The following is a 24468-nucleotide window of genomic DNA, read 5'->3' on the forward strand; positions in this document are numbered from 1 at the left end:
TCCAGTACAATATAACCACTAAATATCATCTTAAAATCCGCAAAGGGCTGAATCAACATCTTTTTGCACATTGTGTCTTCACCAAATAAAATATGTTCACTACAGGACTGTTGTATTAGATTACATTACAGAGTGCAGGGGTTCAAATTTTCTGGCATTCCTGTGTGTGTGTGTGTGGGTGTGTGTGTGTGTGTGTGTGTGTGTGTGTGTGTGTGTGTGATAAAAGTAGTGGTCTGGAAACAAGTCACAGATGTCCAGTTCCCAGTGTACTGATCACAAGTCTGTCACAGTTTAGTGGTGTGGACAAAGTGTTCATGTGTTGATATAGTGCAAATGTGCAAGCGCCCCTTCCCTTGAAAAAAACACACTTCAGGTAGTAAAAAAAACACATGTTGAATGTCTGGCAGTATTTGTGGCCAAGTTAGTGTGACTCTAGATATTTGTTTTGAAACGTGCTTCAGGCTTTACTCCCAGTGCTCCTCTCTATTGTAGAGTTAAGATAGTGGCTTCACAATCTTCATTGAGATGTAGTTCTGGAAAAGGCAGAAGAGAACAATCAAATCACCGATTTTCATCTGTCTGACAAGTACAAAGCTTTCAAATAACGATGAGACCCAATATTTAGTGACATATAGAAAATATATAAATATTATTCAGTGGTTTCCCTCTTTTCTGTCCTTACCGGTAAAGAGTACAACAGGATGGCGAGGAAGAGGAACACTATGGTGAGAAGGATGAGTCCGATGAAGAGGCACCTGAACCTCCTCCACACAATGAACTTCATGGTCTTACACGGGTTGGTGAACCAAAAGAAGGACGTCTCTGGGCGTCTGGTGGTTTTGTCAAGTGAGAGATGAAATGTATTTGTTACACTAAATAACCCCTCAATATCCATTCCCAGCTAAACCTATCAAATACTGCAAGTTGGCGTTCACAGTCTGTGGGATCTTACTTGGGATAGTCCAGTTTTGGGTTCATGTTGGGTTCGTCCCTTCCTTTTCCTGCAGGTTTCTCATCTGAATCTGCTTCACTCACAATCTCCAGGGTCATCTCCACTTTGCCCTACAAGCATGAGACAAACAAACATACAGATGCAACAACATGATAACGCCTGACTCTTTCAGGATATTCAAATCACGGGCCAATGAAATAAGGAAATCCAACCCTGTCATTGCTCTTTAATTTACTAAAACGTACAAGTTTGAACAGAGCAATTTATCTTAAAAAAATGTTTTGGTCTACCACCTCTGAGTAAACTTTTAATTCATACTTACACCCAGGACCTTCTTCCCGTCCTGTTCGATGGAACAAGGCCACCATCCTCTGACTGACTGCTGAGCAAACAGAGACTTGGCCAGGTCCGTCTTTTGTGCTTCCATTTCCAGAACATCCATCATCTCCAGAGAGCACTTCTCCGGCGTCTTCGCAGGAGCAACCAGGTTACGCAAATCCAGCTCCAGCGTGCCTGGGATCACGGTGTATTACACTCAAGTCAGGTTTTCTACAGGTTGGTCTTAGATAAGTAAATCTTGGTTTGACTTTAAATAAAGTTTCTTACCGAGGTAATCATCCAGTGAGAACTTGTCGTTATCCCATACCTGAACAATCAACTTGGGAGGAATCCTGAACTCTGTTTTGTCGAGACTCCAGAAGTTCTCCTGTTGGAGAAGAAAATATGCAAACGTGCTTTACATTCACAGTTTCAACAACACAGATCTTGCTGTATAAAACAGCATTAAAGTATTCGCTAAACCAACAGGAAACAAGCCACACCTTCTTGGATACGAGGCAGAGCTGTTCCGCGGACAGGTAGTCAAAGCCAAAGATGAACCGCCAGTTAAAGTTGCCGTCTCCATCCAGAGACCTGTAGTGGACGTCTGTCTTCTGTTTGTCCTCTTCCATGCCTGGCATCCAGCTGGGAAAGAGAACAACAGGCAAGATCACTTATTGTCCCGTTCACATTAACTGTACCACGACACACTATCCTTTAATACTATACCAACTAAAAGAGGAATTTAAATAGGTTTTTGAGGAGAAAAAGAATCATGAGGAGAGACTAAAAAATACTTCCACTTGAACATAATAAATGCAGAATTAGCAAACCCTTTGACGTAGATGTCACTCATGTTTTCTCCCGTGATGCTGGTCTCATCCAAAGTCACATCTGTGGTGTTCCAGATGACGGCGCGCAGGAAATACCTGAACATCCGAACACACGGTCAGTGTTAGCTGAGCAGCATCTACTGTGACCAGCAATGAAATTTAAAGAGAAGCTCAGCACTCACCTCTTAGGCTTGCGTGGAGTGATGTCAAAGGGAGGTCCGGGATATCCAATGCTTTTGGGGAAAACGTCCACCCACATCTGAAGCCTTCCCTGAATTAACACAACATACAGGTTGTATAGGAGTGTGGGTCACTGTGCACATACAGTGAACAGATCCAGGACGTGACATCTAACCTGAGAGAGGTTGGGCTGGAAGCTGCTGAAGAGGGTCCTCGTCTCCACGTGTTCGGGGACAAGTCCCTGTGCTCTGAGCACATGCAGACAGAGGCGTTCCCGGGGTGGACCCAAGTGCTGATGAATTTCCTTGTTGTTCTCTTGATGTAAAAAACATGTTGCACAATAATCAGATTATTTAAAATGTCATTTATACTGTATAAAATAATTCAGTCTTTACTATTTTCTGTTATTACATAAAAACAGAGATATAATAATGTTTTACGTTGCACATGCTAGTCATAATATATACAAATATTTAAAACCATTGTTGATTTATCAACACTGACAGTTATTACACTAACAGGTACTGAGAGTAGAAATACAATCTAAAAATCAAAGACACCTCAGAATTCCCAAATTTTTTGTATCTTTCAAATTAATGTATCTTATAGAATTAAAACAAATATGTTATTGGATGTTGCTGGCCAATATACTACAACAGTATAATGTGAAAAAGACCAAAAGTACTGTAAATTCTTGCCAAAGTATAACGCTTTCACCACGGTTGAATTTACAAAATACAATAGTAACATGTGGGTGTTGGGTGACTATATCCATAGCTCATTTTCAGTAACCAAAAGCCAGATTAAAACAGTTATTTAAACCATTACCAAACTGAGCCAGCGTGTAGTCTTTGCCATTGAAGGTGAGTGAGGTGCCGTTATCTTCAGTCCTGGGTTTGGACAGTCCTTTTAGACGAGCCAGATTTTCCAGGATCTGAGAAGGTTTCAGCTGATCCCTCCACTGGTTGATACTAGAACTAACAAGACAAGAGAGATAGAACAAATCTTTCTTTGATGTGACAACGTGTTTCCCTGAGAGCATGTCAGATTTTAACCTTCAGGTGCTTCCTTACATGCAGTAGGTTTGCGGCAGGCCACAGTACGAGTTATATCGAGACAGGAAGCGGTTCTCCAGGTCGATCACTGTCTCGCCGACCTTCTCGTCGCGGCTCAGGAGATCGTAGTCATAGACGGAGATTTTCAGGTCTTTGTCCTGGGGCAGGAAACACGTCATCTCAAACATCCTACACAACACAGAGGAGTTTGAGAAATGTTACGGTGTCGTTGATTTTTTTAAAGGATAGGACTGACTACATGATGTTTTCAATTGTTTGAATTCATGGAGTCATAAGGTTTACCTTCCAAACACAGGGGTGATGGTGTTGGGTAAGTAATAGTCTCTGTCGTCAATCGTCTTTCTTCCCAGTGAAATCTTTATGTACGGATCACACTGAACAGAAGAGAGACGATGAGTTTGTAGTAGAAGGTGCTGACTCTCCCATGTGTGTTGAAATATTCTGCTTTCATTGGCAGTAAAATAGATTCCTTCTCACTTTGCCGTTGTTGTCTTTGGGCTGCAGGTCTATGGCCTGAACCACATAAATCCTGACCAGACACTCCTGAGATCCACTGTCTGGCAGCTCTCTGAACTGACGGGGTGGAGGAGCCACACCTGGGTCATCCGACAGGGGGTACACCTTGAATGAACCCTGCGGGTACATAACACACACCACACTGAGCCGAAGAGATTCAATTTACAACTTCACCCAACAGTGGTAAATCCAATTACATTTTACAGCATCTAATTAATTATAAGTATTCTGAATGGTGTCAAACTACCTTGAACTCTCCGACCACAGTGGGGTCATCGTCCCCGTTTTCATTCTTGCCTCGCTGCAGTTTGAAGGTGCTGCAGAAATCTGTCAGCCCTTTGAATTCTGGGACATTCTCCAGTTCGCGGTCATAGACCTGAAAATTCACACAGTCACATTCAACTCATGTGCAGCGACAAAAGAGCAACTTCTGCTGTATAACAACCCACAAGTGAAGCAATAAAGCCAACTTACTTGGAGGGTATCATATCCTTTCTTGAGGTAGGGGCCACATTTCTCCCGGTCTCCAGTTGAAGCGTAGAACTTACTCCACCAATCAACTGTCTCTTTTTCCTACACATGGATTTAAATTGTTAACTTGACATATTTAACTCTTCATATTTGGTATAGTAGTCTGAAACCTGTATTAATTAAATCTTATTTCATATTCTTTTGTTAACTCTCACCTTCTCTACCTGCTTTATGGGAAGTAGATGCGATGTGACACAACAACAGAAAAGGAGTCACAAATATATAGACATACTACAGTAAAAGGAATGCAGGAAGACATACAACAAGTGCACAGACTGGGCTTCAAATATTGACAGGAGAGTAAAATGGTGAATCGTGGTGAAGAAAACATCGATAAAGTACATTCAGCTACAATTTTCAAGATTGACAGCAACTCTGTAAAACAAGGGAATAACAATGGGCAATACAGCTTTAAACTTTGTCAAAGCATTTTGACATATTGCCCTGAAATTGTGCATGCTGCTTTAGTATCATTGCTTGCTGGAACACATAATGGTAATGATGGCTGTGGCATAATTTTTGTCTGTGAAAAAGGTTGAATGTGCAACTACACTGAAGGCTGGTGTAGCTTTGTCAAAAACCGTCTAAAACTCACAAAATGAATGTGATGTATTGCTTTTTTTTTTCTTTTTTTTTTTTAGATCAAAAAATAAAACCTCAAGAGTAACAGGTCTGCGTGTTGTTTAACTGAAATTTAACAAATAATCAGTGACTAAACTGTTAAGGTGCTCAGTGCCAAGCAAGCCGTTTCCCCCCATTTCCATTATTTCTGCCGAGCTATGCTAAATTGCTGTTAACAATACTATCAGTGTCATTGACGGCCAGCCATGTGAATTAGAAAGCTATAACAAGTAACCATACATACAAAATGGGAGGTAGGGGATGCCATTTTGTCGACAGCAGCTGACATGCTGCACATTAACTGGAAGCCAGAGTAATGACGTTTGTCAAATTTGACTTGAAAAGTCAAATTCTTCTCTTGAGTGAACAGAGGGAAGTTAAAGTGTGCTGGTGGTGGTAGAAAGTGGAGGCGTTTACCTGAGCTTCCAGCAGTTGTCTTGTCTCCTCCATGGTGATAGAGACATGTTTGAGAGGTGAAGCCATCAGAGCCACTGTCAACGATGAGAGAAAAGGATTCTAGTCTTTGTGTTTATCATATCAAAATTTGTCATTATTTTTTTTTGCTGTGTCTGCCCTTACTTTTAGAAGACATGGCTCCCTCTGCTGTGATGACATATGGGTCACATCTGAATTTCTCCAGAGACGAGATGGTGCACTGACCGACCACGGGCTTCCTCCCAAACGGACGGTGGTCGATCACTTTCAGCACAACGGGAGGTGTGTACATCTCATTCTTTGGAAGGAGCTGGATTGAGGGTGTAGCGAAAATGACAGAAAATAATAGTGAATTTTTAGGTTTCCAGTGCAGGAGATTGACATATTTCTCTAATTCTCTTCCCACACACACCCCGTAGCTGTCCTTACCACTTTGATGAAGAGGACAGAGCTGGGGAAGTTGGGGCTCTTTTTCATGTTCTTGATGACAGCCGACTCCACCCTCTGCCCCCCACACTCCACCACAAGGCTGGGTGAAGACACCGAGGCCAGCTGGTACGACTTCATGTTCCTCAGACCCCACACTAGAATCTAAATACAGACACGCATCCAGGAGGAGGATTTAGAGACAGTATGTGCATCACTTCAGAGGGACGGCAGTGTCTTCTGTTGTGTATTTACCTCCACAGCAGTGAGCTGCACCACAGGCCGGATGCCCTGAGGAACCATGTAGAGGTTCTCAGCTCTTTTTGGAGGAACCAGGGGAAGATCTGACTCACCCGACTGCACAAACACAGACACGTAATGCACTTTTTGTTTTTCCCCTGTAAGATTAATCACACTTGATGAATATGTGATGCACATCACGTGAAGATGACACCGTAGCTTATAATTCCTTAAATAAAAGTCACCTATTTTTATTTGAGGTTGTTAAGAAGGCAATACATTATTTCAGAAGTTTCACTCTAAAATGTCTTACTGACGTTTTCAGTAATGTAATGAGCCTATTTACAGTACTTTCATGGCAAACCTTGTCTTTGAGAATAAGTTCAGCAGCCATGAGCGCCTCTCCTGCCTTCTGCCCCTTCTGGATGATGGGATGCCACAGCAGTTTGGGTGTCTGATCCATGCCAGGATTCAACTTCACCATCGGGATGCAAACACTGCGGCCCAGCAGCTCATCCTTCCCCTATGCAGAGCACCACATGCCACAATTATATATCTTAGCGTGAGTGAAATTTTTAAGATTATTTATACTAAAAACAAGGAGTACAAAGTTAAATACAGAAAATGTAAACGGGATGTAAAATAAAGACGGTTAATTTTCAGGACAAGAAGAGAAACATAGATTACTTCAAGGAAAAAAAACGATGTAAAGACGGATATCAAGTTTTTCTTGTAGAGAATTGATGCTTATTCATTTATTCCATTTATTGTTTCCAATGTTTCAAATTGAGTCACTTTGCTTTTTCCTACAGAAAATGTCAGGTCAATCAAGTCGGGTATATTTCTAAGGAATTAATTTAGCACTGAAACGACACAGATTTGTTTTGCTTTTTACATATAAATCTCCCCCAGCCTACCACTTGGTCATTGTCGTAGAACTCCAGCACAACATCAGGGGGACAGTGTTCGATGTTCTGGGGGTCTCCACAAATCTCAATGTCACTGAAAATCAGAGTTTGGTCCCATGTTGGGTTCAGCGTCGATCGGAGTTTCTCTGTTGTCTTACTAATGTGCAGGAAGGAGACGTGTGCGTACGGATCTGTGGTGGAAAAAAATTGATGGTTTAATTGTCATATTTAAGTACTTTTGCAATATCAATTTCATTTCAAATCTAAATCCACTGGCCGTCTTCATATTAATATTAGAAACCAAGGATTCAGTTAAATTTTTACCATGTACAATCTTACCAGAAAAGCTATCTTTGTCCATAGATGTCAGGTTCCGCGCCTGATAGACGTAGACACGGAGATGGTACACATACGACCCTATAGAAGAAAATAACTATATCACACATGTATGCAGCGTACAGTTATCTACATTTTGATGATTACCATCTGTGTGCACTATATATTTATGCATATGTATGTAAGAGCATTCACATGTTCACTCACTGTCAAAGAAGCAGGACACAGTGGGAGTGTTGGCACCAAACAGCTTGGTGGCATCAGCCTTGGAGCCTTTCTCCTTCTCCTCTGTATCAACACCCTGCAGGAGAAACCCAAACAGAAACCTCAGAGCTTCAACATGTTCATAAGGCACACATGGCAAAAAAAATACAAACACACCATGGCACTGTAGATGTACTTGATATACAAGTATATTTGAAAATATTTGGTGAAACAAGGACAGATGAATTCTGACTATTCACAAGCAACAGTCAGGATTTCTTTTCTGAAACCACATCCAAACAAGTGCTCCACTTCATAAATAAAACAATTATTTTTGTATACTCACCAATGCCCCCTCCAGCTTAAAGATGGCAGCTGCTCCAAGGCGATCTTCCGGTGCCATCTTTCTCCTCCAGCGCCTTCGACGAAACGTATCTGATGAGCGCTCCTTTCTGTGGAATTTCCAGCCAATCAGAGAGGAGAATTCCCAGCCCTCAGGGTCGCCTTGGTCCCTCCTCTGTGTGTAAAAACAGACGTGTAGCTTAAACATTTGTATTTTACTGTGAGCGAATCCCAATAATTCAATCTGTATTCATTCACTATTTACAACTTTGGCCTCCAATGATTGTATTTTACAAAAACAAATGATACTACAGTGTAAAGTATTCCCTTCTGTCCAATGCTGACCTCCACAGCTGCTCCTGCAGGGAGTGCAGCTCTCCTGCGAGGTCGCACCAGCCTCCTCCTGCGGTGGACGTGGTACACCTTCTCCGCAGGTACCCAGGACCGAGGCTTGTCGGCTGGAGGAATGGTCACTCCGTACTCCCAGCCTTAAGAGTCCCAACAGGCACACAGACACAAGCAAGCAAACAATTTTCATTTGTTTCATTTTACTTTGGATAAAAGAAGGTGTGGTTTTAATTCAAACTTCTTAGTTTATTGTATTCTTCTGTAAATCATTCATTACAAGTTAATAATTTCAGTCTCATGTGGTCCTTTTAAATGAACTACAAATATTTGGAGGTAAACAGCTTTAATGTGATGTATGCACCTTGATCATCCACAGCTCTGTTGTCATCCACAGTCCATTCGTCCTCCCAGACCCAACCTGGAGGACAATCGAACTCTGCAGGGTTGCGGCTCTTCTCCCCATTCTGTTCAACACAAAAACTCGGTCAGCTGCACACATACATTTTTTTATTCATATATATATATATCAGAATAAATTATAGAATCATATTAAATTACAGGAATTCCACACAGTTATAATAACTAAGAGGAAAGTGCATGCTGCATTGGTATGGTTCATATTCATACATGTAATTTTGATTGTCAAAAAGATTAAAAAAAAAAAAAAAAAGACTGTTGGTGTGTGTTTCTGTGTCATTTGCATGCCAGCGTGCTGCTCTCACCACATCAGTGAATTGCTCAGAAGCAGCCTTCCACTCTCCACCAGGGAAGCGGGTCTCATTCTGGAAAACTTCATCCATGAATTCAGTGTGCCCCGCATCTGCCTCTGTTAGCAGACTGAAACACAAAGTCAGATATGCAGCATCTGTGCACAAACTTAAAAAAAAAAAATCTAAGAGGAGCCACTGTTATCCGTTGTGGCGCCCTCCGGTGGTAGTATCAAAAAGCACACCGTGGCAACATGACCTCACACTGGCACTCCTTTGTGAGATGATATTAGCATAGCGTGAGGGAGAAGGAAGGGTTTGTCATGGATTGTTTACATTTTGGGAGTAACCCAATAGATGGTCTATGTCTAGCAAAAACTGTACACTGTCATAGTGTGTGTTCGTCTGAATGCTCCACACACAGTTTTACATTCTGTCATGGTTTAATTACTGTATGCTTAGCAGACGACAAGTTCCTAGACCAGTTATAGAAAAGACAACATAGAGATGCCTGTCTCATGATCTGCATGAAGTAATCTGTATTTATTATGTTTCTCAACTTTTTTTCCCCTTCCTTTTCCTTAATTTTGTGAAGTGCCTCTACAGGACAGGTATAGAGTATTAAAACAAATTCTACATATGATGACGCTGGCATGTTAAATCAAATTAGTGCACAGAATGCAAAGTAGATTAAAAAATGTGAATAACTCCCAGCTCACTGGCACAGTCTGGTGCTTTGTCATTAGTCTATGGCCCGAGAGGAATGTAAACAGTACAGTTCAGCCCACTTCCTTTAGTCCACACAGTCCACAGATGGGTGTTCAGAGAAAAACATCAGCTGAGACAAAATGTCTCTTAAATGTAACTACAGTGGTCGGAATCCCAAAATAGCAAATTAAAAGCTTTTTCGGGAAATGTTTTGTATTCCAGAGATGCCAAATAGATCCTCTCTAATTACACTCACGCTTTCTCCGGGTCTATAAACCAGTCAGACTCCCACTCCCATCCTCTGGGTGGCATGAAGTACTCCTGTTTCAGCTTCAGTTTGCCCGTTACGTCGGAGAACTTATGGCGCCCCACCAGTCCTGTTGTTCCCCACTTCCCAAAGACCTTGGCGTGGTTTTCATACTGTAATGCAAAGGAGGACAAGTGGATATGAATGACTGATTAGAAAATATATTTATATTATCAACAAACATTCAGAAAACTTAGACTATGATAGTTATGTTTTGGAGACACATACCAGCTCAGCAAACACACTGAAAGTTCCCTCAGAGTAAGAGTTGAACTTTTTCTCATGTGCAGACAGACCAAGCCACATGTTGACTCGAATCTGAACCGGCACCTTCAAACCTTTGGTCTTGTCCATGGGGTACTGCAGGGGATTAAAAAACAAAAAGTCTCATTAGCATTACAATCCAGTATTGAGCTCTTGAGACAAAATCTAATACGACCTACATCACATTGAAACCTTTTGTTTTTTGACAATAAAAGTGCACCTGTAAAAAGATGGTCTGCGTCTTGCCACAGTGCTGTCCACAAGCCTGCTCACTGTATGTGGAAAAGAGGACTTGATGAGCAGGGATGCGACTGTAGGCCACCCTCTTCTCACCCCGCAGCATCCAGATGATCACGTCAGGCATGCTGTTCTGGGGCTGCACACCGTGAGAATAACACAGTGTGAACTTATAACTTATAAGATATGCGGTGCAACAGGCACAAGTCAACACATTTTCAACTAATGAAGATCAAGGTGATGCATTGTTTTGAAATGTTATTGGATACTTTTTGCCAAATTTGGTAAAAGTGAGACAGGTGTTGCTTGAAATATTGTGCATAATCCATGTATTATAGAGTGTGATTCTAAATGCATGTCAATTAACCCCTTTACAAAAGCACAAAACCTCACAATTGAAACAATGCAAACCATTTTAAGACACCAATTCCTCAGCAAAAAAAAAGTTGCATAGACAATAAAATCATTTTTTCTTGTTGTCTACAGGTATACACACTTGTGAAATGTGTTGTACACAATGTCCACCATACAAATATAAAGAATAAAATGCTTCCAAGCTTTCAGTCTGTTTTAGTAAAAAAAGAAGGAGAATGTTAAGGTGTAACAGTTATGCTTTCACTTATAAAGTAGTCGTCACTGAAGAAATCAAAACATTTAAATTGCTTGCTGTGTTTGTACCTCCTCAGCCAGCTGTTTAAGTTTGTCTGCCCAGGCCTCTAAGTCAGACAGAGTGTCGCGGATCTCCGTGGCCTCTTCTCTCATGCGTCTGGCTCCGTCCTTGATGGAAGTCAGAGTGCTGTCTCGCAGCTTCTTGATTTGGATGTCCAGAGTTGTCAGGTTAGATCGGCCCTCCAGCTCAGGCGTTGAGAAACTAGAGGAGAGCAGACAAGCCGGTACTTATTTCAATGCGGTTAGAACAATACATAAAATTGTAATTACATTAAGTAATTAGCCAAAAGTCTAATGACATAATTTTCCTTTATTTTTTCGGACTCTCTTGGATTCATCTAATTTTTTATCACATTAAAAGCAATTATCCAGCTGTATTTACCTCTCTAGGTCTTCGATGAACTGATTGAGCAATTTGAGCCACACCTCTACCAGTTGGTTGTCGGAGACTTTCGCCAGCATGGCAGTTTTAAATGCCTCCAGGTTGAATTGCTGCAACAACAAAAACAAATTAAGGGTGAGGTAAATACACCGATCTTAACCCTCCATGAGCACACACACATTAATACAGTGCCAACTTACAGGCAATAAATCATAAACTCTGATTTAATTAAAAACAATCATTCCAGGTTTTTGAGGATTACAGATGATGGTACAGTATTACCATGCGGTGAGTAATGTAGAGGATAATGTTGACAGAGTCCAGGCGGTGGCTGATGTCTTCCCAGTATGACGTAACCACAACCACTGGCTTAGTGTCGGCCCAGGGCAAATAGTAGTAGTGGTTCCCTAGAAAAATTACCCACCTATTAAAAATGATCTTGTTGAGAAAGCAGCCTGCAAAGACGCTGTATTACATTAATACTCTTTATCACTCACCATCAAATACAGCACAGCTATACTGAGTGGTGGAGGCCAGGGGTTTGCAGGTGGTGTCCAGTTTGTTGCCGTAGTTACCGATGCTGACCTCAAACTGGATTGGTTCTCCAGGTTCCTGAATCATGGAGGCGCTGTGGAAGGACGCGCACAGACAGTATTTTCTCCTCCTCTGGTATTTCTGAGTTAGATAGGGACACAGAAGAGAGAATGTGAAAGAAATAGGATTTTGACACACAAAAATTTAGCATTGCTCCATTTACAGACTTTTTTGTAAGGGAAAGGGAAAGCTAATCATATTCAGACGTCCAAATATTTGCACCCATGACCACCAACACATTTTCCTAATTTTCACCCCACTCCATTTTAAATCTTGGACAAGTGAAACCACACTCCTGTCAAATAGAAGCACATGTGTCAATACCTGGACCACCAGAATGTCATCATTGGGAATACTGTCCACTGTTTTGTCTGCTTTCCCCTCCAGCTTGGTGGACAGCTCGACCAGAATCCTGCCCCTGTACGCCACTCCTTCTCCCTTTACAAAGACAAAACACTGACATTAAGTCCTGAAAAGCCAATGAAGTTTAAAATGATAAGTGACTCATAACATACTGACAGATTAAAAGATCATGTCAATCATCATGTCTAATTCACTACCTTGCCATAATTGAGATCCTCATATGGATCTGGCAGGCCACTGAACTCTCTGGGGCTGCCATACAGGTTGACATAGCAGGGCCCAAACACGGGCAGGAAACCCACCTCAGACTCTCCTGAGTTGGCTGGAGAGAGAGATGACAACAGACTTAACCTCTTCGTGGACATCAAGTTGAGCAGTGCAAAGCTTCAAAGTTAGTAGATCAGTTCGGCTGCTTGGGGTGGAAACAGTAAATGCTGCGAAAGCAGGTGGCGAAGACGATGACAAGAAAACGGTGTGAGGCAACATTTAAATCGTGACACTACTTTCTAAACAGAGCACAGCACAGTTGTATTAGCCATGTGAACACAAAATCACACAAAAAAACCAGTGCTTCAGCGTGCACAACATGCTTAATGCGTGATATTCATAAGCAACACAGAGCAAAAAAGAGCACAGGTGAACCTTCATATGACGGTATTTCCGGATTTCCCGCATGTTCCTCTATTCCAGGAGAAAAAAGGACAATTCAAGTGCCATTTAAAAGTCAATACAATAAGGCACATAAGAATAATGCATTTTTTTCCCCACATAATTATATAACAATAAACACATTTAATCTATCCAGGAGATGCAAAGGCTTTAAACCTCTGCTCTGGTTTTCACAAAGTTTTCACACAGGATCCAGAATTAATCATGCGTTTTATTTATACCCAAAATTCAATTACTTTTTTCCCTTTCCGTGTTTTCGCAGATAAAAAATGACAACAAAGTAATACCTTCGATCTCTCCACCAGAGGAGGCGATCTTGGCCAGGTTCAGGTATGTGGTGCCGATGGCATCATTTCCTGTTAAACGATCCCTGCGATCACACACAAAAGCTTTAGACTCACAATGCATGCACACATTGCCCGACACTCATCTGATTAACTGTTCAAAAACATGCAAATTTCAAAAAGTAGTTGTACTGTTATGATCTGGGTTTTTTTTGTTTTTTTTTATTACCTCTTTGAAGGAAGAACATGGAGTAGAAAAATAATACCTTTCCTTTTACATGTTTTCATTTTCAACACAGAATCTATTGCCCCTCAGATTTAAGTGTGTTTTCAACACCTCTTGAGGGACACAATTTTTTTTTTTTTTTCTAATCTTTTCCTCCTGCACTTATTTCCCTCCAGGCTTCCTGGACCTGACTTGTCTCCCTGTTAATTTGCTCACACAATGATGAAAATTGGCTGAGAGACGGTGCCAACAGAGTCTGTTATTGAGGGAAATGGAGGGGTCAGTCTGAGTCTGAGTCACGCACACACACACACACACACACACACACACTCTAATAGAATCCAGCTGACCACTGCAGAAGCATTGTGGTACACTTTCTCAACCATAGTTTACTCCAACAGAACAAAACTCTACCTCCTAACAGTCTTTACTTCTCAAACAGACTGTAAAATGAGACTGGGTACAATCTCTTACATTTAACTTGTGATTTGGTTTTACTTACCAATCAAAGACTGTCAGCTTGACTCGCTCACACATGGAGGGGAACTACAGAAAATACAAGAACCAGGTTAAAAAGACTGAAAATGAAAATTTAATTGCTGATTTCTTTGTGACTATATTTTCATATTTCATCCTCAGGACTCGTTACCTTGACTTGAAGGTTCAGTACTTGGTTCCACTCAGGGTTCGCATTCTTCTCAATGATCTGAGTGCACAGCTGGAGGGACATAAAAAAAAAAAACACAAGTTCTTCTTCTGTATGACAACAACATAATATCCAATTTGCTTCATTTTGAACTGCAACAAATGATCAGGGACCTTTCTGCCAGCAAAACGAGCCTCTAGAAAAGGATCCACCAGGTTTTTCTTGTTTTCCTCTCCTCCGAATATCTCTTTCATGGTCTGGATAAAGGCATCATCCACTGAAATGAGAATCATAATTTATTTAATCTTGCTTTTATTTTGACAGCCATAAAATGAGAGATGATTACATCTCTAAAAGCTAAACTTAACTTATTTGAACTAATTTAAGAATTAAATGAAAACTCAGTTTGCTATAAATATCAATTACTGTTCTAGAGCATGTCTTACTTTGGGGAATGTCCTCGGCTCTGAACACCTTCAACGACAGAGTGGCCCATCGCAGAGTCACACCTGCTGGCAGCAGCAGATTACTCTCGATGTCATCCTGGTCGTCATTCGAATCCCTCTTCTCCACCTACAGTATGAGAGATGGAACAGGAAAGGGTTCATGAGAGAAAGGGAGGGGCAAAGCCAGCTTATTTACATGAGAAAAGAGTAAGCAACCAGCAGCAGTGCTGTGACATGTCAGTCGTACCGGAGGCTCATCTCCAGTCCCGACTACAAAGAGGCTGACTTTGAGGTAGCCTTTAGCCCCCGAGCTTTCGTCATCTGGGTCATTCAACAGGAGCCACTTCCTCAGGATACAGTGGGCTGCAATAGGAGCACACACATAAACAGTTAATACACTTCAAAGGACACACAGACTATATTTATACAGACAGCAGGTAGAAAAGTCCCCAAAAAGAAAAAACTTTTTTGCAATTCGGCAAAGCTAATTATTTCTTTCAATGGTGGATACAAGTTTTTTGTCTAATTCTGGGCACCCGGTTGGGAACATAGCATTGACATATTGCACACAAAGTTTGTAACTAGTTAGCAAATGTTAACAGTTGTTTATTTTATGTTGCTCATCCAGTGGATACAAAGCAACAAAAGCATCCATGTGGAAATGTGTCAAATATTGACTCTTCTTTTTGCTTAGTCTGGGTCTCCACCAACTCCTGAGGAAAATTGTGTGACTGTAGCTGTTAGCCTACAGTAAATGTTTTCATAAGGTGGTAGGTATCTTTGACTGCGTGCTGTTTGGTGGTGGACAGATGTTTTTAGCGCTACTTTAGAGCAGTAAAAATTAACTGAAATAGTAAAGTTGAAGGTTGCAGAATAAAAAAAACAACTAGTTGAAAAACACTTAAAAGTACCATACATATGAGGGAAACTACAAAGTTGTGATAATTGTCTAATCATAAATGGGTTCAACACTACGATCGACACCATTTACAAGCAGCATGTGATCCATTGTTGATGAAAAATATTCATTATTGCTACTTTAACATCAAATGGTAAACATCATGCAAATAACCAGAATTTCATGACACTAAATATGACCAACATTTATCGATTTATAGACACAAAATCAATTATAGAAAACTGCAAAAAGTCAACCTGCAAATAACATTAGAATATGCTGTCTCATTCTGATCTCCATAAACAAAAGCCTCCTCTGAGCAAATGTAAATGACACTCAAATCTGTGGTTTGTGACGAGCTCACCTGGTTCATCATAAACATAACCAACGTCCAGCTGAGAGAGACAACAAGGAGGGATCAGAAAGACTCGCATGAAAACATGAACTACAGTTTAAATGTTAAATGTTTTGTGTGGAGGACATCAGGCCAGGTACCTTGAATTCTCCCATGAGACTGTCAGCCCTGAGTGAATAGGAATTATACACCTGCAGGGACGAGAGTAATAATTCAGTTCACATACATAATGACAGAGGACATCAACATTTACATGCATTGTACTTACCCTGAAGCTAATGTTCTGATCAAACAGATCTGATGGCAGCATGTGGACATTGTAGAATAACATCTGCAAAAATACAAAAATCATGAGGTTTAAATAAAGAAAAATAAATAAGAAAACATTTGATTTCTCAGTAGAATTTGATATTGTAGTTTTGGATGGGTTTATCCTAAAACTGGTTTAATTTTTATAAAGGCAGCACCAATACAATCAAAAAGAACTCTGTCGTCTCACTGATGGTGTTAAGTGAAAGTACCTCATCAAAGAACGGGTTGTTTCCTGTCTTGATTCTTGTCCTGTGGGTCTGTCCAGCCACATGAACTTTGACTACTGGTTTGATGTTGTTACCGGACAACCGACGGGCCTCGATGATCCGAACACGAATCTGAAACACACCGAGTATTACAGCATCATTGTGAATGAATATACATATTTCATGGATGTATGACAGCATCTGATGCTGACCAAGAGCACCTCCATTTGCTAAAATATACAGATAGATAACCTGGGTAAACCTAATCCAATCAAGATCGAAATTAATATTGGGACCATCTAAAACTAATCTAAAAATTTTAATTTAGGAAAAATAAGGTTTTAATTTTGTAAAGTATGTTCTTGTAATTCAAGAAAGCAGTCAAAGACAATCATCATGACATAGTTCTCATGTAATGCAAAGAATGGAGATCATGCGTACTTATGATATTTTTATTCTCAACTATAAACATCTGTCTACCTCCCCCACACAGATGTGGTCAGAGGCAACACATATTGTTGTTTTTCATCGACAATATTTTTCTACAAACCACATTGTATTTCATCTGAATAATTTACTTTAATCACATCTAATCAGACCCATACTGACCAAGTGCGTGGTTTTCAACTAAACCTCCATTTTAAAAGGTCTACTGTAACTTTTGGTGTTTGTTGATAATCATGTAGCACTTGCGCACAAAAAACTCTATCGAACTGACCTGGAGGTCCTGAGGTTTATTTATAAGTCGGTGGCGATTCTGTGCCCTGGCCAGTTTCTGACGAAGGTTAACAGTCTGTCCAGAGGATGAAGAGACTCCCATAGAGCCACTTTGGCCCCCATCTGGTAGAGTCTCATCACCCCCCTCACCACCACCTGTGAAGCAGCAGAAAGAAGAGATTATCAAATACCTGTAAGACATGTCTCTAATGCACTTCAATGCTGCCAGTAAACCTATCCTCTTCATTAAGATTTACATACCATCATCCACTACATCTCCAGCTTGAGGGTCATTCAGGTTTGTTGCAGCATTGGCTGGAGCATCATAGCCAATAACAAGGTTGATGGTAGCCTTGAAGGAAATAACAAGTGCATCATTTTTTGAATTTTAATAGAAGATAACTTTTCTGTTGCTTACATTTTATAATTTATATTGGAAAAATAAAACTTACTCCAATATTCTGTCCACTTTCATTGACCAAAGGGACATTTTTGGATGGCAGTGATCTCACTTGACCTGAAGCAAGGTCCTGCAGAAGAATTTTAGTTGACCCCAAAAATCTGTTAACAAAAACACAGCAGGGAAACATCAGATACAGAAATAAATTTGAGTCTATTGTTAGATACGTATACATTTTTCCTTTACTGTACTGATTTCCTTGTTTAATCAGGAAAAACACATGCTACCATTCCAGTCTGCCATAACATTAGTAATCAGATTACAGACCACATAAATGAAATGCTGTATGTGTACTTAGTGAAGTCACATTCACAAAATGCAAAATGGGCAAAGGGAAGGTCACCACCCAGAGCTAACAAAACTCTGCCTGCTCAGACAAACAAACGCACCCCAGGAGTGAACACACACTCATCACTGCACAGAAGCTACCAGCCTCTGATTTTTACCGTCTGTTTTGATCACAGGTGAGTAATTTCAATAGCAACCGTGACTAACAGAGCATCCGTGATAATGGAGGTGTTCAAACTACTACTTTGCTACACGGTCAAATAACATGACAAACAGTTTTCTAGTAGAGTCCTCAATATTACCTCCTGGAATATCCTAACAACATAATTCTCCTTCTATCTGTATTGTAATCAGGGATACTTATCCATGAGGTCTTTTCACTTTGTGAATGAGTCACACAATTCCTGTAAGGAATGTTAATTACAGCATTTTCTGAGACACTGATGTGAAATAATTAAATCTTCAATGATTAAAAATCAAATTGGTTGTCAAGTCAACCAAATTCCAAATAATTTAGTAACACAATAAAATTAAATTATGCAGAATTGCATGAGATGTACCCAAATGACAGCTTGTTTATGCTCCTACAATTACAAGTAAATGTGAAAAGAAAATCAGCTCTGAGAAGAAAAGCAAAACATTAACAAATCTTCATAAGCATAAGTTGCAACTAAATCTTGAAAAAGTCAGACATTTGTTTGGCTGTCCACTATACTGTATCCAAAGTAGTACACTTTATCTAACGGAGTGCTTTGTATGTGATGTAAATCATACTGTATCTTTCTTTGGGTGGACTGAGTCATTGTATTTTGGCAGCGCTCCCTAGAGATGTAATTTTTGTAAGATGTAATTTCACACTCCGACCTTCAATCTGATACTTACAGTTTACACACAAATGACCAGGAATTAAAGCTACAAGCTGCATCTAAAATGTTTTTTTTTTTACATCTTTAATGAGATGGGTTCTACAGTTTAATTTTACATTTGTTCTACAGTTTTATTAATGAAAAACAAAGTAATACTAGTAACGTACGTCAAAGCATAATTAGTGATCATAATTGTAGCATCATGATTTCGTACTGAGCAGGAAAAAAATTTAACATGCAAGTATGAACTGTATTAGAAACTTTAAATATATTATTGTAATTATGGTTGTACTATAAGTGTACGATAGTTACACAGTACTTAAAAAGTTGAGCAAAGTATGACAAAAAAATCATGGTACAACAGAGACATTTGGCAAGATTTTTAGTAAGCTGCATATGATTTTACAATACTTTAGGACTCTACACAAAAAGCTGGACAGGATTCGGTTGTGAGGAAGGGTGTAGAGTTATTGGTTTGGCAGCACTCTGTACTCCACATCAGGACAAAGGCTGACACGGGGATTCCCCAGAGATTCAGTGACTTAACAAAACTGGTATGTTGCACTCGAACTGGAATAAGTGCTCAACAACCCTTATGTGTATTTCTTTTAAGAGCCATTTTTTGGCATGTTTGCTTTTATAGGCGACAGCAGTACAGACAGACAAGTAATGCGGAGAAATAGAAAAGGGGAATAACATGCAGTAAAGGTCTGTCCAGCTGGGAATCGATCAAACTGGGGAGTCACTGCTGATGGCATTTGCGCTTTAACAACTCAGCTATCAGGTCAGCCCATGTGTATTGTTTTTAAATGGAATCTGAGTTATGATGTGAACAGGATTTGGACTTAATCGGAAAGTGGCTTCAGGCAGGAAATGTCTGTGGATGGAGTTTGAACTTGCACGGCTGTCCACAAACCAAAAAGGGACATTTAGGAGAACGGTTGGTTGAAAATTCTTCCACTTTGTATTTCTGTTGTTTTCCGCTTCACTGTATTCTGATAAGCGCATTCACATATTAAAAGAATCATACAGTGTGATTATATGGTATGACTAACAGACTCATACACTAAGTTGTGGGGAAATGCTGACAGCCCAGTCGTGTATATATTATTTACGGATTCGAGATGACATGCTTGGACTGACAACTTCCCATATTGACACACCAGTATCCAAAACAAACTTTGTGACCATTGTCGAGGCCTGGTGAGTCACAGAGGGAGAAAAATATCATTCACGCTCAAAATATCACCACCCACATGCAGGGTGAAATATTTTGTGTGACGTTTATTATGGGATGTGGCTAATTTTTTTCCCCTTTTCCAGATTGTTGCATCATTCTGTAACCAACAGACAGCAATGGTTCTTATCAACAGTCTTCTGGTCATAGTTAATTTTTCATCAAGTCTTTCCTTTCCACATCTCCTGGTATGAAGAAGTTCTCATTTATCTCAACTCATTAGTTACAATCACGTATCAGTGAACAGAGATGAGTGACTTTCAACACAAACAGCTCTGAATGTCCTTGGCTGGGTTTCAGTTCAAAAAGTAACACCCTCCTGCTGGTCAGCAATCATTTCCTCTTTTTACACAGCTGTTAAGATGAGTGTGATTATTCCAGTATTGAAATGCTACAGCTGATCTCAGGGTTGTGACAGGGTGTGAAAGTCTGCCATCGTACAGTTAAAGGCTGAAAAGTCCAGAAACATTTCTCATAAAAAGGTGAAAAGTTGGCAAAAATATTTGAACTGGCCCACTGATGTCTGACGGAAACTAAACAATACTCTGAGGGTTTGATGTAGAAGAGTTTTTCCTGTTATATCCAATGAGGAATTTTACCATATCCTAACATTTCTGCATTCCTAATAGAAACAGTAACCGTTAATAAAGTGGCTATTTTATTGTTATTTTAGTGTCGTTAATCATTCAATGATCCCTAAAAGTCTGCAGCTCTGTTTACGGTCACTCTCACTGACTCATGGAGTCTAAGTTTAATCAGGAAACAAAGTTCTCTACAGGAAGAATTCAAAGCAGATGCTGTGATAACAGTTCAGTCCACCGGGTTTAAAAAAAAGGTTTTACAAAAGCTGAATTTTAACCATGAGCTTGCTGTGCTGATACTTTTGCCTGTAGTGTATTAATGTCTAGCCACAGCAGTGGCGTGGCTTTATGGATGTTGGTTTGTCCATTGTTACACCAACCTGGTTGGGCCTTAGGCACAGTACATAAAAATATGCTAACAATAACAGTGCCAAGATACTGATGTTGAGCAGGTATTAACAGGTGTAATATTTGTTAACTGAATGTAAACTCTGGGGACCTTTTAATATTTGTCGTACGTTTTACAGCAATTAACCCAATAGTTAAGATATTCTTGAGATATTTTACTCTGAACCACAAATTTCGATCTTATGGTGTCACTTGATGAAAAGTCAGAGCATCACCAAATTCAGCAGGATTCACCCTGTGAGGAACCATGAATGATTTCATGGCAATCCCTTCAAATTGTTGAGATTTCAGTGCTAGCTTGGCTATAGACTTGTAAAATACTTTAAAAAGCAGATTGATAACACACCTCAGTCATGTGACACATTACATCCAATGAATAGGACCGGTGTCAGGAAATGAGACATTTTCCCATGTTATACTCTTGAACTGCAATACAGAAAACTATAGAACTCACAGGCAGAAATCGTACTGTCAGACTGAATGATCAAGACCGTGCTGTTACTTATCCTGCAAGTCCTACAATCTTCTGATTCACTTCTAAAATCGAATTAGTAAAGAAGAAACTGATCCCCCCCCCCTCCCCCCTCCCGTTGCCATGCCAACAGGGACTACCCATAACAGCATCTGGAAAACTATTTGAGAAGGAGACATCCTTCTCTGCTCCCACTGTGTGGATCTTTAGGGAGTGTGTCAGATGGGCCAGCCCAGTGGAAAACTTTACTCAATTTAACATGGACTCATGTGCTGGAGACACACATTGGAAAAGCTCCTCCCTCAGTTATGACTGCCCCATGCACAAGAGGAATTTTTACTCGGTCAAGTATATGCACAGAAAATGCATATACTCCACAGTTTAACATATTTCATTAGAAACAAGCGCTTTCAAATGATTTGTTTTCCTACAACAGACAAGACTTTGATCGCACTAATTAGTGATGTGGAGGAAACACTCTTTGTGGCTGATCTAGATTGGTCCCATATGTGACTCTGGTTTCATTTGAAAGTTATGACCCTGAGGGGTTTTGAAGCAGCTTAGCAGTCCTTTTTCTTTACAGCACATCTCCTCACATAGTATCTAAGTAGTTCACACACACACTATACTACAAAAACTTGACATGTCCTTTCAGAATTTTCCCTGTTCTTTGCCACACTGTGGTACACAAATTCCAAAGAGTGTGAGACAGAAGACAAACAGCGATTCATCCATCTATTGTTGCCCAATGAGCCTCAGTCATCCCACACAGCCCAGCAAGTCTCAGCAAGGCAAGCAGGACGTGAGGGGCAGAGACAGTCAGCTACATAACTCAAACACTTGGTTACTATGAAAATATTTAACCGCTGTTCCTCGTACATTAGTGTGACAACAATGTGTCCAAAGCACCAAGTGGTTATTTAGAAGCTCATGTACTTTAAAAGGATTTCAGATTATGACTGACTTAATGATAGGTCATGTTGCACTTCCTGAATTATTAGTTAAAAAAAATGTCCATGCAGCTGGCAAAGACACACACACACACACACCTCAGCTACTGTTGGCCAAATGCCTGACTAAACAGGAGGCTTCTCTTTCATCACTGTCATCCCTCTGTTGCACAAAGCATCACACCAAAGCTAACAAGGAGCTCAGTCTCAGGGATTGCATTGCGCCTTACTTGTTTTTCCCAAGGGTTTCATAGTCTTTCACAATCACGTCTATGTAGGAGCTGGAGTCCAGCGCGGTGCCCTTTAGATCAAACTCAAGCACCTGCAAGAGAAGAGGGGGAACACACAGTCCATAAGATGTGGGGATTCAACTGCTGTCATGTCCCAAAGAAGCAAAAACTGACCAGAGAACAGCAAAACTGTGTGCAATAAAGTTAAATATAAGTTTATATTTATGCAACTAAATAACGATCAGCCAACTCTTGAGTACAAAACACCAAAACAGCTGTATTGAACTCCCAGACACGTTAATACCAGTCACATCATACTTATATATATATAATATATATATACACACACCATGTGATGTCTGGTAGTAAATCAATTATCGCTGCTTCTCGCTTCTCTAAGCAACAGATTTAAATTGATTAAAAATCAAAGCAAAAGAGGCAGAAATGTCTGCAGACTTGTCATGAGTTTGAATGAATGTTTATATTTACCTCATTCCAAACAGGATTCAGCTCACTGTCAATCGATTTGGTTTTCTTCTTCTCATCTGAAAGTAAAATAACAGCTTTATGTGAATATTTCCCTCTACTGTGACAGCTGTTTAAAAATTAAAAACAGTATTATTCTTTACAGTAAAAATACAATACAGGACATGCCCTCTCAAGATTAGGACACATGTTGTAGATGAGTTTTTATCTAAACATGTTGTAGCTCTGCATGCTTTATAGAAAGAGGGATGGCTGCAGATTTCACCTTTAAAAAGATAAAGATTTCATCTTTCCTGCCTGTACTGTGATGATGACAGCAGAATAATAATAAATAAAAAACAACAACTGCTGATTACTAGGGTTAACAAACCCTCTCCAAGATGAAACGCTGTTCAGTCTCACGCAACTGTGTCTAATATAATTTTCATCCAGTAGCTGAAGGCTAATTTCTCTACAGTTTCGAACTTGTCTTTCCCCTCTGTTTTAGTATGCAGCCTCATTTTTACACACTTTTCCCAACAGTTCCGAGATGATTCTGGAAACACTGCGACATGCAGAGAAAGTCTTTAACTATTCTGGACTAGACAAACACAAAACGCTTTCAATGACATCCAGTCATTGTACACATATAAGACTATAGGTTGTTTTGTTGCGTGCATGGGCCAATATGTCGTCACGGCAAAACTATTAAACCCATATAATTATGTCTTTTTTGATAAAAGATAATCAATAAGATTCCAAATACACACAGCCATATATCAGGTTACAAGTTATTGATATATCTAAACTTTATTCACCATTGAAAAGAAACTTACCTTTAAAAGTCACAGAGGTAATTGGATCAGGATTTCCAATTTTCTTCTTCGGCAGACCTTTAGCTGACTCTACTACGACCCGCAACATGGTAACAAACTGGTGGTAATTTGTTTAAAAACTTCAAGAAAAGGTCTATTCGAGATTATTGTCGCGCTTTGGCATCCTCACCGCCCCATCCCTGACGCACGCAACAGGACTGAGGAAGTACATTTCCAGGACCCGTTGGTGAGGACAAGGGGAAACGAGGGCGGATCACGGGTGTGTAATTATTCTGAGCTCAAACTGCTGAGCTGCTGCTGCCATCTGAGAGCAGGAGATGGCAAAGCACAGCTGGAGAAGAAGAGAGTTCACGGTGAAATATAAGTGTGAACACGGTGTCTATTGTTTACCAGAAGAGTCTCCAAATACACAATACACA

At 40.1% G+C, this 24468-nt stretch overlaps 1 protein-coding gene across 3 annotated transcripts; it reads right to left on the reverse strand.

Annotated features, from left to right (window-relative positions):
* Positions 1-173: 173 nt before the first annotated feature.
* Positions 174-24227, reverse strand: LOC138202135 (myoferlin-like). 3 transcript variants are annotated; one of them, XM_069155904.1, is made up of 54 exons: positions 24050-24227; positions 23238-23293; positions 22749-22840; positions 17709-17817; positions 17518-17608; positions 17258-17412; positions 16543-16671; positions 16290-16352; positions 16162-16212; positions 16031-16061; positions 15016-15131; positions 14769-14895; positions 14496-14599; positions 14326-14394; positions 14179-14222; positions 13454-13536; positions 12695-12819; positions 12459-12572; positions 12038-12215; positions 11823-11947; positions 11541-11650; positions 11168-11360; positions 10473-10628; positions 10217-10348; positions 9938-10101; positions 8989-9103; positions 8628-8730; positions 8264-8406; positions 7923-8093; positions 7580-7673; positions 7376-7453; positions 7046-7227; positions 6493-6651; positions 6144-6245; positions 5892-6053; positions 5607-5772; positions 5445-5518; positions 5272-5328; positions 4562-4573; positions 4350-4448; positions 4123-4251; positions 3837-3992; positions 3642-3733; positions 3357-3527; positions 3112-3260; positions 2459-2598; positions 2286-2374; positions 2104-2199; positions 1774-1915; positions 1559-1658; positions 1275-1465; positions 953-1062; positions 683-830; positions 174-533 (listed from the first exon to the last, which is right to left on the reverse strand). In XM_069155904.1, the coding sequence occupies exons 1-54, from the start codon at positions 24135-24137 to the stop codon at positions 495-497; spliced, it is 6174 nt and encodes a 2057-aa protein (XP_069012005.1). In that variant the 5' UTR covers positions 24138-24227; the 3' UTR covers positions 174-494. The 3 variants fall into 3 exon arrangements, with proteins under 3 accessions (XP_069012005.1, XP_069012003.1, XP_069012004.1); XM_069155902.1 differs by lacking the exons at positions 4562-4573; positions 5272-5328 and adding an exon at positions 13140-13178; XM_069155903.1 differs by lacking the exons at positions 4562-4573; positions 5272-5328.
* Positions 24228-24468: the final 241 nt, after the last annotated feature.

This window comes from Embiotoca jacksoni, unplaced genomic scaffold (genome assembly GCF_022577435.1).
Source record: "Embiotoca jacksoni isolate LCO1_2020_lvr unplaced genomic scaffold, fEmbJac1.0.p SCAF_20, whole genome shotgun sequence".
Classification (NCBI taxonomy): domain Eukaryota; kingdom Metazoa; phylum Chordata; class Actinopteri; family Embiotocidae; genus Embiotoca; species Embiotoca jacksoni.

Coding starts and splice junctions, on each gene's coding strand:
- LOC138202135 (XM_069155904.1), bottom strand. CDS start 24,137: ATGTTGCGGGTCGTAGTAGAGTCAGCTAAAGGTCTGCCGAAGAAGAAA. Junction 16,062..16,161: donor GTCTCATGGGAGAATTCAAG/GTACCTGGCCTG, acceptor TGTCTCTCTCAG/CTGGACGTTGGTTATGTTTA. Junction 10,349..10,472: donor CGCAGACCATCTTTTTACAG/GTGCACTTTTAT, acceptor AATCCCCTGCAG/TACCCCATGGACAAGACCAA.